This window comes from Aotus nancymaae, unplaced genomic scaffold (assembly GCF_030222135.1).
Source record: "Aotus nancymaae isolate 86718 unplaced genomic scaffold, 86718_ANA_hifiasm-v0.15.2.pri h1tg000036l, whole genome shotgun sequence".
NCBI classification, from domain to species: domain Eukaryota; kingdom Metazoa; phylum Chordata; class Mammalia; order Primates; family Aotidae; genus Aotus; species Aotus nancymaae.
Window position 1 is genome coordinate 56,929,238 of NW_026988450.1, and position 12,794 is coordinate 56,942,031.

A 12,794-nucleotide genomic window follows, 5' to 3' on the forward strand; every position below is an offset into this window, starting at 1 on the left:
TTTGGATGAGGTCTCTGAGTGGACTTCCTTTTTGTTGATGAAGTTATTTCATTCTGTTTTTTAGTTTTCCTTCTAACTGTCAGGTCCCTCCACTGCAGGACTGCTGGAGATCCACTCCAGACCCTGCTTGCCTAGGGATCACCTGCAGTGGCTGCTGAACAGTAAGGGTTACTGCCAGTTTCTTCTTCTGTTATCTTTGTCCCAGAAGGATACACGCCTGATGTCAGCCTGAGCTCTCCTTTATGATATGTCCCTTTAGATATACAGGGGTCAGGGAGCTGCTTGAGGAGATAGTCCGTCCCTTATAGGAGCTCAGGTGCTGAGCTGTGAGCTCCATTTTTCCATTCAGAGCTGCTGGGCAGGAATGTTTAAGTCTGCTGCAGTGGAACTCATAACCTCCTTTTATTCCCAGGTGCTCTGTCCTGGGAAGGTGGGGCTTTATTTATAAGTTCCTGACATGCTGCTGCGTTTTTTCAGAGATGTCCTGCCCAGCAAGGAAGTAGCCTAATCACAGTCTGCCAGTAGAGGCGTTGCTGAGCTGCCATAGGCTCTGCCCAGCTACTATGTGAACTTCCTTGCAGTTTTGTTTATAGAGGTATAGTAAGTACTGCCTCGGTAATGACGATTTGCCTCAGTAATAGTGGACTCTCTCTGTAATGGCAGACTGCCTCGAAAATGGCAGATTGCCTCGGTAATGGTGGACTGCCTCATAATGGCGGATGCCCTTCTCCCCACAGAGCTGTACAGTCCCGCTCCAGCTGTGCTTGCTGTGAAATTCTCAATCCAGAGTGTTTCTGGTTGCTGGTCTTTGTGGGAGTCGGACCCGCCAAACCAGATCACCTGGCTCCCTGTTTCAGCCCCCTTTTTTTCAGTTGAATGGGCAACTCTGTCTCCCAGGCATTCCAGGCACCAGTTGAAATGGCCACCCAGATTTCTGTGAGTTTTTGTGTGGAGAAAATCTGCTGCACCAGCTGAAACAGCTGTGGAGACTCATGGTGTCTTTCTGCCCAGGAATCTCCTGGTCTGTGGGCAGCAAAAACTCGTTTGGAAATGTGGTGATCACTCACCCTCTGCATTCTCACTGGAAACTGCCCTCCAGAGCTGTTCCTATTTGGCCATCTTGGATCATCTCCAAGAAGATGTTAATAAAAAGTAACATTAGGTCTGAGTATCATATTAACAGGTCAGTTGTAAAGCAAAAACTACTGCCTTAACATTTTTAGGTTAAATTCGTCATAAAAAAAAATTGCCACCTCTTACACAAAGTAATTTTATCATCTTAACTACTTCTATATGATGACAACATGAATCATGCTGAGATTTTAGTAAAATTCTGTCATCCTTTTCACTAAAATGTTTGTCTTCTGATCATGAAGGATATCTACACACACACCTCTAGGTCAATCTATTAGCTAGAGAAGTATTACAGGAAATCTAAATGAGCAACCCAACTGCTTTTTTTTTAATTATTATACTTTAAGTTCTGGGGTACATGTGCAGAACGTGCAGGTTTGTTACACAGAAATACATGTGTACCATGGTGGTTTGCTGCACCCATCAACCTGTCACCTATATTAGGTATTTCTCCTAATGCTATTTCTCCTCTGCCCCCCACCCCCCACCCCCGACAGGCCCTGACCCAGCAATCCCACTACTGGGTATATACCCAAAGGATTCTAAGTCACTCTACTATAAAGACACATGCACATGTGTGTTTATTGTGGCACTGTTCACAACACCAAAGACTTGGAACCAACACAAATGCCCATCAAATGATAGACTGGATAAAGAAAATATGGCACATATACACTGACTGTTATTTTTATCAACACCATTTAAAGATTCCAGAGAAGTATCTGATGAGGTGACAAGGAGAATAAGTTTTTTTTTTGTTTTTGAGAAAGAGTCTCACTCTGTCCCCCAGGCTGGAGTTCAGTGGCACGATCTTTGCTCAATGCAACCTCTGCCTCCCAGGTTCAAGAGATTATCCTGCCTCAGCCTTCCAAGTAGCTGGGATTACAAGTGTGTGCCACCACACCCAGATAATATTTCTATTTTTAGTAGAGATAGAGTTTCACCATGTTGGCCAGGCTGGTCTCAAACTTTCGACTTCAGGAGATCTGCCTGCCTTATCCTCCCAAAGTGCTAGGATTACAGGTGTGAACCACCACACCTGGCTGAAAATAAGTTGTTCTAAGAAATGGTTAGGGCATTTATACTTAAGACTTTCTTATCTTATAAAAGGGAAAAAAGAGTCTTCATATGGAGGAGGGAAAATATCTACCCCTGACACCATGTGTGTCCTATTAAAGTTGTTTTTATTTTGGAGTGTTGTAAAAATCGTTTTATATATTTTATATGACCATAAGAGTAGCTTACTGCATAGAAGTTTGGGTCTTCAGTGGCATATGTAGTTGAGAAATTCTTTTTACAAGTACCCATAAAAGAGACTAGTACGTGGTGCCCCAAACTACATTGAAATGGGGCTGGTAGAGATTCCAGATGGGAAGCTTCAGAGAACAGCATAAAGGTGAGGCTTCTTCCACTAGTACCCTCACTCCCTGCAAGCAAGGCTGGCACTCCTCTGGCAAGCAAGGCTGGCATTCCTCTGGCAAGCAAGGCTGGCACTAGGATTGGCTCAAAATGAAACTGAGAAAAGTTGTTGTCTCATGTCCACCCCCTCAGCCCCCATGTTATGAGTGTTTTTCACCTCCTTATATTTCTGTTTGTGTCTATGTCTATGCCCAAGACTGTACTTAATTTGGAGCCCCCTTTTCTGTGCATTTCCTCAGACCCTTACCCTCCAATATGTGAGAATTAGTAAATCTGAAAGAAATCATTTCATGAAAAGAAAACCTACTACCACCACCACCAGGTGTCAATTTTTATCCCCTGCCCACTTTCAGGAAATGAGTAAAAATATTAAAAATGCGAGTATGGGCTTGGGAGGGGAAAGGGATTCCTCTTAAGAGTCTGTTAAGACCCCTGGAGCAGGAATTTCAGATGCTTCAGTTACTGAAAGGGATGTTTGGAGGCAAGTGGATCTTTCTTTAATATCAACTTAATAATAATACGTTAACATTTTTAGAGTGGCTACTTATGGGTAACTCTCCCAGTTTATACTCACTTAAAACACACACACACACACACACACACACACACACACACACACACACACACTACATTTAGCTTCCAGGTAACCAGAGTACCTGGAAAATAGTATAACTTGCTTAATTTAAAACGACTAACACAAATCATTTATTTCTCAGAGAGACACTGTAACACTTTAAGCATAGCAAACAGAAAGGCAATAAGAATTTCCTTTTAGATGCTGTCTTCTTCACATAAAAATTTTAATATCGACATTCTTGACAAACTCTAAAAGAAAAGAGGTTCTCTCTTATCTCCTATCTTCCAAACTACTCTTTAGGGTGACATGTATAAAGCAGACCACATAAATTGCAACTCAAATGTAAACAAAATGTAGAGAAATATAGAACATATGTGCATAGCACATGTTATTGACCCTGCCCCATTGAAAAATGTGCTTATTTCCTGCTCCGGGGTTAATCTATCACAATCTACAACCATCTTTGGTTATATTATCTAATACCTAGTCCACATGTTGCTGTTACACACACACACACACACACACACACACACACACACACACAAAACATAGATTAGTCTTTACCTTTTATACTATTATTAATGCCTTTATACTATTAATACCTTTTAGACTATTACCTTTTAAAAAGTAGATTTTTCCAGAGATTAAGGTTCTAAGTGGCAAATTTGTATTTTCTTTCATTTCCTATCAAGAACTACTTTTGAAGAAAGAAAAAGTATATAAAATTAAAATAGTATACAGTAGATTTCATATTTAAATTTTAGCACAGTACTAACAAAATGTGACTGGAGCTTAAAGAACTGCTGTGAGTTGAGGCAGCCATCAGCAAAAGACTTAAAAAGCTACCCCAGTATATGCCAAACCATCACCTTAATTACTCTCAGAGTCCGATAGTTGAAATGTGTCAGAAAGAAAAAACTATGCTAGGCACAGAGCCTTCTGATGTGAGGATGGGATCAGGTTACCCAGGGCTTCTGTGTAGGACAAGGAGAATGGTCAGAGACGACTGTTGGGTTTGGCTCCACACAAGGCAGTCTCCTCTAGAGGGCAGGCTTTGAAAGATTAAGGATGGCAACCACAATCTTGAAGCCATAGTTCTCCCCCTGCCAACCAAGGACCAATGACTCTAAAGGAGAATAGGGCTTTCACAGGGGAAGCTGAATCAAAGCAAAGCCAGTGGCTCAACACTTTGGCCTTTATGCAGTGCCCTTTGGGATATCTTTCACCAGTGATTCCAAATTGGAAGGGGTGGCGATAGCAGGGTACTATGTTGTTTAAAAGCATTTGTAGAGCAAAAGTAAAATGATAGTTCTGCATGGAGGGAGAAATAGTTAAAGGTTGGGTACTTTAATGTTGGACAACCATGACTTTATCTTAAGTCTTCATCATAAAGACCAAGGAAAAAGCACAGGAAAACAGGTTTTCTAAGCAGCAAGATGATGGTCCTACCACTAATAACTTGTTATGTATCACCTTGGACCAGTCAGAGCCTCCATTGAGCTCAGTTCTTTCCTCTTCCCTAAAATATGGCAGAAGAATCAAGGATTCTCCAAAAATAATTTCCCTTAGAGCTTCAAAATATCTCCTTCATTTAGATCTCTCATCAAATGTAACTTCCTCAATTTTTCTGATCACCCTACATAACATAGCATACCCTGACCCATTCACTAGCTCCCTATCCTCCCTATCACAGACCTTGTCTCCACATGAGATTAAACACACTCATCCACTTCTTTATTATAGCTATTCTTGCTAGAAAAAAAGCTAAGGACTCTTTGAGCAATCCCATGTCTAGACATATGATTGGCACATAGCAGTGCTCGACAAATATCTGATGAAGTAAATTAACAAAATGAGTTGTGATGGAGCTTGACAAAAAAAAGCAGGAGTCTCATACAGATAGTACAGAATATTTTCAGGTTGAGATCACGATGTTGGTCCATCCTGTGAAAGAGGAGAAGACTACAGCCACCTACAGATGATATTTTGTCCTGTACATGAGCATCCTCCAACATCAAACCTTAGCAACCACAAATTTGTTCTTCCATGTGTCATTTAAACATATGACAAAAACATGTTTATACTTTTGTATTAAGATATTCCCTAATGTATGACATGGCCCGGACTTGAAATTCTTTCCACTTAAAGCTTCAGGTTATATATTATAAATTAGTCCCAACATGATTAATTTTATTAATTAGTACACTCAGGGAGAGGGCAAAGGGAATGGAGAGTTATATCTGCAATGAGTACAGCTTTTATTTTCAAGTCAGTCACTCTTTTTTTCACTTGTTTCCTATACTCACTATACAATATTTTTTTTCTCTCATTCATTCTCCATCTTTCTCTTTTTTCCATGGTCTTTTATGCTCCCTTTTGTCATTCTATAGACTTCTGCTATATTGGCAGCTAAGTCACGGGTCATACACACATTTTAAAAGAATCTTGTTTAATCTTTGAAGGACCAAGCAGAGTCCTTCCTGAAGCAGGAAGCTGGAAGCTGCTGGATGTGGAAGGCTTGGCAACTGCAGGGGGCAGCTACTGGGAAAGTGTTCAGATCCTTCATTGTGAAACTATGCTCCCGGCCTTCCAAAGTCTCTTCCTCACCTCATATGACAGCCACAGAACTTGCCTGCATCTTTTGGCAATTAATCCTAAAATCATCAGATTTTAGAACAGAACAGGACCTCAGAGATCACCTATACTACAAACCCTCAATTTTAAAAATGAGGAAACGGAGGCCAAGAGAGGTTAAGTGACTTGTCAGGACTCATGGATTTAATGAGTTGACAGGATGTAGGGACCCAGATATCTGTACAGACCAGGACCCTGAAGAATGATTGTTGGAAAAGCCCAGGAAACCTTATAGGTTATGCTATCAAAAATGAAAGAACAAGATAACTGATCTAAAGGAAAAGTTTGGGAATGAACACTGAGTACTTCAAGTGTAAATCAATCTACTAAAGATATTTCCAGATATTCTTTTTTTAAAAAAAAAGAAAGCAAATACGCATATGATAGTTAAGGAAAAACTAGGCTAAGCATTATACTGGTTTTTTTTTTAACTCTTAAAGCCATTTATGTTTTCATATTTAATAGTTTTCAATGTAATATCTTATATGCATAGTGATGACTATACCATTACACTGACCTCTAACTTAATGACTTTCAGTAATCGAAAGCAGCTGATTCTAATGTGCTGCTGCTTTAGTGTGAAGGAGCTTAAGGCTGCGTTTGTGTGCAATCAGGTTAAGACTGGTTCCAACAGGAGAAAAATCCATACATATGTTGCAAAGATCTTAAAAATGCCTGTATTCCCAACCTGATTACGACTTACATTTTTGCATGGTTTGTCAAAGCAGATCACTGAAATCAAATCAAGATGTAAAAAGGGATAAAGTGGCTTTCTTCTCCATTCTTCCCTTAGTCACCATGACCTACTGAAAAAAGGAACTTTTCCCTCTCTCACCTAAGGCAAGGTGGGATACTCCCCAGGAAGTTATGCCAATTTTTATCAATACTTGCTCAAGTTACAAAGCTAATTTTCTAGTTTTCATCTCCTACATTTGTAAATACAAGTTGCTTTGTTACAGAATAATTTGCCATTTCTCTCAACAATTATATTTAGTTTCCTTTTAATAAAACAGTAAAAAAAATTAATATAACTTTGAAAACGTATTTAAAGGTTATATAAAATTGATTTGATTAAACTGAAAATGTAGATGCAAGAATTAGAGCTATAGCTAGTCTTTCCTAATAAGTAAAACTTGGTAAAACTTCAGTAAGAATTAAATCAAATCTGTTACTGGTTTGCTTGTCAAAAGGAGATTAGCAGATGATACATAAGCATTTGTTTTGGCATAATTTAAACTGCTGACACTATCAAGTTGTATTTGATTAAGATAGTATGTTGTTGTTGATAACATAAAAAATACAAATGCAATAAATATTATGGTTAACAATCTAGCTGTTATCTAGAAAATTCTCAAGCAAGACTGAGGCTAAGTAAAAAGAGTTTTGGAGGAAAGGGAAATGTGTTGACTCTTGTTACATATAAGCGTGTTTGTTATAGGAGCATTTTCAGGTTAATTTTTGCTATTAATGTAAACCACAATTGGGGGACCACATTGCTGGAAGAGGAATGGGGGAGGGGCTAGTTGTATAAACAATATACAACAAAGGAAGTCTTTATTTTCAATACCGGAATACATCAGGTTTGTTTTTAGGGAGAAGGTTGCAGGTTAAATGCTCTCAGCTATCCAAGAAGTGGCTTATTAGTTTTACAAGAAAATATTTTCTTATATTTTGACCAAAAAATACCTAGTTTAAGTGAACAAAACCATCCTTGTTAGTGAAAAGCAGACCCACAAAAACTTTGTTTCAAAGATCCAGTAAGGAAAAGCAAAACTAATTCAAGAGGAAAAGCTGCTTTCCTAATAGTAGCTTCTGAATCTGGATCTAATAGTTCTCAAAGGCCGACTGGAGTCTTCGAGTCTTAAAAGTTTTGTCTTTCTCCATGGATCATAGACACTCTCTCTGAGGCAGCATAACACAGTTATAAACCTGTTTTAAGCAGTTATATATTCTGTTTCTGGGCTATGGTCATAAAGCTGAAAAGCCATGCACCAAAAAACAGAATGAAGGCAAACAAAAGTTATAATTATTTTACAGAGCAGTTTTCCAAACACAACTTTCTTTTTCACTCTTCTATTTTGAGCAAATGGTGATGTAGCATCTACTAGTGATAAAATAAATGTAACCCAGTGATTACTGCTTTAGGGACAGCGCAGTGACAGGGCTCAGACATGCATTTCAACTTACTGATTCCACGTCGGCCAGCACCTCAGCTATGAACTCTTCCAATTTCTAAATGGACCTAATCCTGTTGTTACAGAATAATTACTGCAAATCAGCACAATTACTACAAAGATGTGAATAAACACACACATGCCAGTAGCTGTTTTCTACAAATTATCATCAAAACACAGAGAAACAGCTAATTGTGGTAACATTAAGACAATGTTTATTCCTCCCAGTGTTTGGGCAAGTTTATTTTAAGTTGTCATCTTCAACTAGTAACGACGCAGATGATTTTACAGACTCCATAAACCTTTCTAATCTAAACTCTTCTGAACTGAAAGTTGGCCGCTTCCCTCAGAGCAACATCTGCAAAGGCCTGATTTCGTAAGGACCTGCTTTTATGGTACATTTGCAGAAAAAGCCACTAAAACACATTTAGAAATCTCATTTTAGAAAGCTCATTACTAAGGTACTCTCCTAAATTATGCTTAAGGTATTATGAAAGTAATAAAATGTGCACTTAATATTTTTCACAACTGAAGCATTTGTTTTTAAATAAGTACAACAAAACTTTATCCTCTCACCAATATTATCGGACTTCCTTCATAGATAATTATTTTTGGAAGGGAGGGTGGGTAGAAAGGGGGAGAGTTCAGAAAGCATATAGTGCACAGTAGTGATTATATATCCAAACCTACCTCCTGGACAATGCCTCATTGCCATCTTGCATCTCCTGGATTCAGCAATGGTTGGACACGGTATTGTGTCTTTTGCTGGCTTTTTAATAATTTGCCGTGTTCTGGTTTCCAGACCCCATTTAAATCCACATGTGCGATTATTTCGGCTACAAGTTCCCCATTCACTCCAGTGACCAACTTCACATCCTTCTAGTAAAGATTGTCAGAAAAAGAAAAAAACACAAACACGTAAGTTAGTATCCATCTGCTTCACTGACATCAAATTAACACAGCAGTGTTCCTTCATTCCCCCTTCCCCCTGCCTTCAGATACCAAAAATTAAATGGTACAGCCCTTGAAGACCTATACTCGCCTTTTGGAACTTTAATTTTTTGAACCATAGCGTATTTCTATCAAAAACAAACAAAAACAAAAAACCCAATGTCCCTTAAGTAATTCATAAGCTGTTACTTTCCATTTGTCTTAGTTCAGTATTCAAAGGGTGCTATTGGTCAGTTATATTTTTTCCTTCAGCTTTTAAGTCCAGGGGTACATGTGCAGGATGTGCAGGTTTGTCACACAGGTAATAGTGTGCCATGGTGGTCTGCTGCACAGATCATCCTAATACCTAGGTATTAAGCCCAGCATCCATTAGCTGTTCTTCCTGATGCTCTCCCTCCCCACATCACCTCCATCCTGACAGGCCCTAGTGTGTGTTGTTCCCCCACATGTGTTCATGCATTCCCATCATTCAGCTCCCACTTAGAAGTGAAAACATGAGGTGTTTGGTTTTCTGTTCCTGCATTAGTTTTCTGAGCATAATGGCTTCCAACTCCATCCATGTCCCTGCAAAAGACTTGATCTCATTCTTTTTTATGGCTGCATCGTATTTGATGGTATATATGTACCACATTTTCTTTATACAGTCTATCACTGATGAACATTTAGGTTGATCCCATGTTTTTGCTGTTATGAATAGTTCTAATGACACTGAAATGTGTAACTTTTAAAAGAGTCAACAGATGAAACCTAAAGTAGAAGACACTATTTCCTATCATGAGAGAAGACAAAATTTTACAGGCTAATTCTGAATGTGCCTCCACCAAACCCACAAATGTATTTTATTTTGGAAGCACTTCGTGAAAAATATGGGGAACTTGCTTTGCATTTTGATTTTTTCTGTTCTTTCAACAGGTGTCTGGAGACCACGGTTCTTATTCCCCGTATTGGTGTTGTACATTACTACAGTTTGAAAACTAAACAGATGTGATCAGTCATTTGAAAATATATGTTTTTACTACATACGTAAAAGCGTTTAGCATCCCCTATGTTAAGTCCACATAGTGGAAAAAAGGCTACCCCCCAATTCCCCGGAGAGGGAGAGGAGAAACTGAAAGGATAAAGGTATACAAAGCTAAACCTCTTCATCCACGTCACCATTAAAAGTCCTCTTCCCACTACTGAATGAGGGTTCAGGCCCAGAGTCCGCATACAATTAATATTTCCACCTTCTAGACGTCAGTGGGTATCACAGCTGCTTCTTGGACTTTTCAAAGTCAATTAAGATTTTTTTATTCAAGGAATGCATCAGACTCTATTTATAATATGTTTGTAGTTAAGGATTTTAGCATTTCCACTGAACATTTGTAATGTGTGTGTCCTGCCTCTCAAAAGCAAATTCAACATTCTGAACATGTTATTCTAGTGACTTTCTTATTTTAATTGTGGTGCCTATATAAATGTATTAACTCGCACATAAGTAGAAACATGAAAGCACCTATTTCTTCAAAAACTACTTATTTAAATGTCTTCTCTGCAAGCTCTCAAATGTACAATTACAGACTACTTCAAAATTTTTATAGAAAAAAGTTGTCAATTTTCTTCTAAGTCTCCATTTTAAGAGATGTAAAGTCTATAATACATAGCTGTGTTGTATATCATATCAGATATATAACATCAAATGAAATTCTGGGGAGGGGGCATGTCAATACATCCATAATTAGATTAAGAGATTCCTCATAATGTAGCCACTGACAGATCTTTACCTTTCAATCAGTGGTGTAAAAATGCCAACGTATTTTACTAACACTCAGAAGATATAAAATTTATAAAAGGTGTATTACCATTTTCACAAATTTATTAAATTATGCATTCTAGGTATATAAATTTAGTAAAATTGTTTTAATGCATTTGTAACATATAATCAACAAAATATGGCACAAATAATTTTTCAATTTTTTTCTTTTACACAAACAGCTAAGCAAGCAGCTCTGTAATTTCTACACATAGCAAAAGGAATAAAGTAGTTGGTTCACGCGGTATTGCTGAAAAATTTTCTTCTAAACAAAATGTTTTTCTCTAACAGTTACTAATAATTTATTAAGAAATGGATGTATTACACAGGTGATTTTTAAAAAAACTTAGTCAACACTTAAGTAGATTAACCTAGCAAATGCACAACTAGCAAATTTTATACAAAGATACGAGACTGTCCAATTTGTTATGATACTTAACTCAAAGTCAGCAAAGAACGTAATTTTCAGTTCTGATGAACAAGAGAACCAATTTTTTTTTTAGTTTAAATATATCCAGCATGCCTATTTTCAAGAAAAAGCTGTTAAAAGTCACAGTTTGAGAGTTACATTAAAAACTACTCACCCACACATTCCATGGTTTCTTCTAATGGTGCAAACCCATCTGGACATTCATCAAAGCAGCGGCCTCTATGCAAATAAAAGCCTACTTTGCACTTAGTACAAAAGTCTTTGCTAAAGCAAGAATCACAGTTTTCTATTCTGCATCCTAAAAGCAATTTTAAAGAGAAAAAAGAGAAAATGTCAAAGAAATGTACTTGTTTTACAAATAAAATGTTTACAAACTCACTGGTTAGCCCATTTGAAACGCTCATGGTCAGAGAAATACTGTTTAATTCATTTGTTTTAGTGCCATCTCATTCTAAATCATTCCTGTCTCTTCCAAACAGGTTACCACATCAATAATCGAAGAGAGAATGCCAGCTCAGGGCCCCAGGCAGCATGAGAACTTTCAGAAATGTTGTTAATCTCCAGATTGGATTAAAACAAAAAATTCTAAAGAAAAAGAAAACATTCCTTCTACAAATTATTTGCTGCCACTATTGAAATCTGTCTGCCCTCAAAAGGCCTACGATGGGAACACTGTAATAAGTGTTTGGGCATAGGAAATGAGTCAAGAAATTTAATTTTTAAAACGTTTTAAAATGCATGGTCTATTTTATAGGACACTGGTGAATACTGGCACCTACATTCATCAGAGGGTGACTTGGGGGTAGGTGGAAGTTTGGGTCATTTTGTTGAAAACCTACAATGTGTCAAAGGCTTTATATGTATTTCCACTGAATCTTCACCATAATCCTACACAGTGGGCAACAGAATCTCCACTTTGCAAATAAGAAATCTGGGACTAACAGAAAATCACATAGTAGCAGCTGAATTGGTTCTGAAAGCCATCAAAACCATCTGCCTTTTAAATCCATTACCTTTCTCTCTATAACTTACTAACTGAAGTCTGCTACAAGTTTGTGAAACAGATGTGCTTTCAGGTGTGTTACATCTGGGTGTGAATACCAGGCTCTGCCCTTACCAACTCTGTAACTTTAGACAACTATATGCCTCTGAGTCTCTATTTCCTCCTGTATGAAACAGGGGGTAACACTGACCTTACAAAACTATTCTAAGGTTTTGTAATAATATATGTAAATTGACAGGCTCATAACAGGTAGTCTGCAGATAGAAGTCACAGTGAATTAGAAGCATGTATATTTCCACTAAACCACACACATTACAATAAGGTATAAAAAGAAGCAATAATTTATAGGCTTGTATTCTAGATCAGATTCCCTGGTAGGCCAGTAACATCTGGGCCAGAAATCCTTGGCATGCACAGGTGAAAATAAATACACTCTTAACTACCCTTCAAGGAAAGTAAAGAAATTTGGAGGACTAGTAAATTGAATGGTCATGTTTTCAACAGACTGTAGTACATTATTACTTGTAACAGTTTTAACTGATGCAAATGACAGCACGTAAAGTGCTATGAAAACTCTGTGACATCACATATATTCATTTAACAAGCCTGCAGAACTATACTGTGTGCTTGAAGGATTCAGAAAATCTTTTAAATATATAGTTCTATAAGCAAAGAGATAA

At 37.8% G+C, this 12,794-nt stretch overlaps 1 protein-coding gene across 5 annotated transcripts in view; it reads right to left on the reverse strand.

Moving 5' to 3' along the window:
• The window catches only part of RSPO2 (R-spondin 2), a 268,198-nt gene that overhangs the window by 55,245 nt on the left and 200,159 nt on the right, over nt 1–12,794 (reverse strand). For 4 of the 5 annotated variants that reach the window (XM_064384531.1, XM_064384529.1, XM_021671331.2 and 1 more), the window contains 2 exons: nt 11,266–11,409; nt 8,629–8,817 (listed from right to left, as the gene is read on the reverse strand). In XM_064384531.1, coding sequence (XP_064240601.1) covers nt 8,629–8,817; nt 11,266–11,409 — 333 coding nt within the window. The remainder of the gene's footprint in view (nt 1–8,628; nt 8,818–11,265; nt 11,410–12,794) is intronic. The other variant, XM_064384530.1, reaches the window with a different exon arrangement.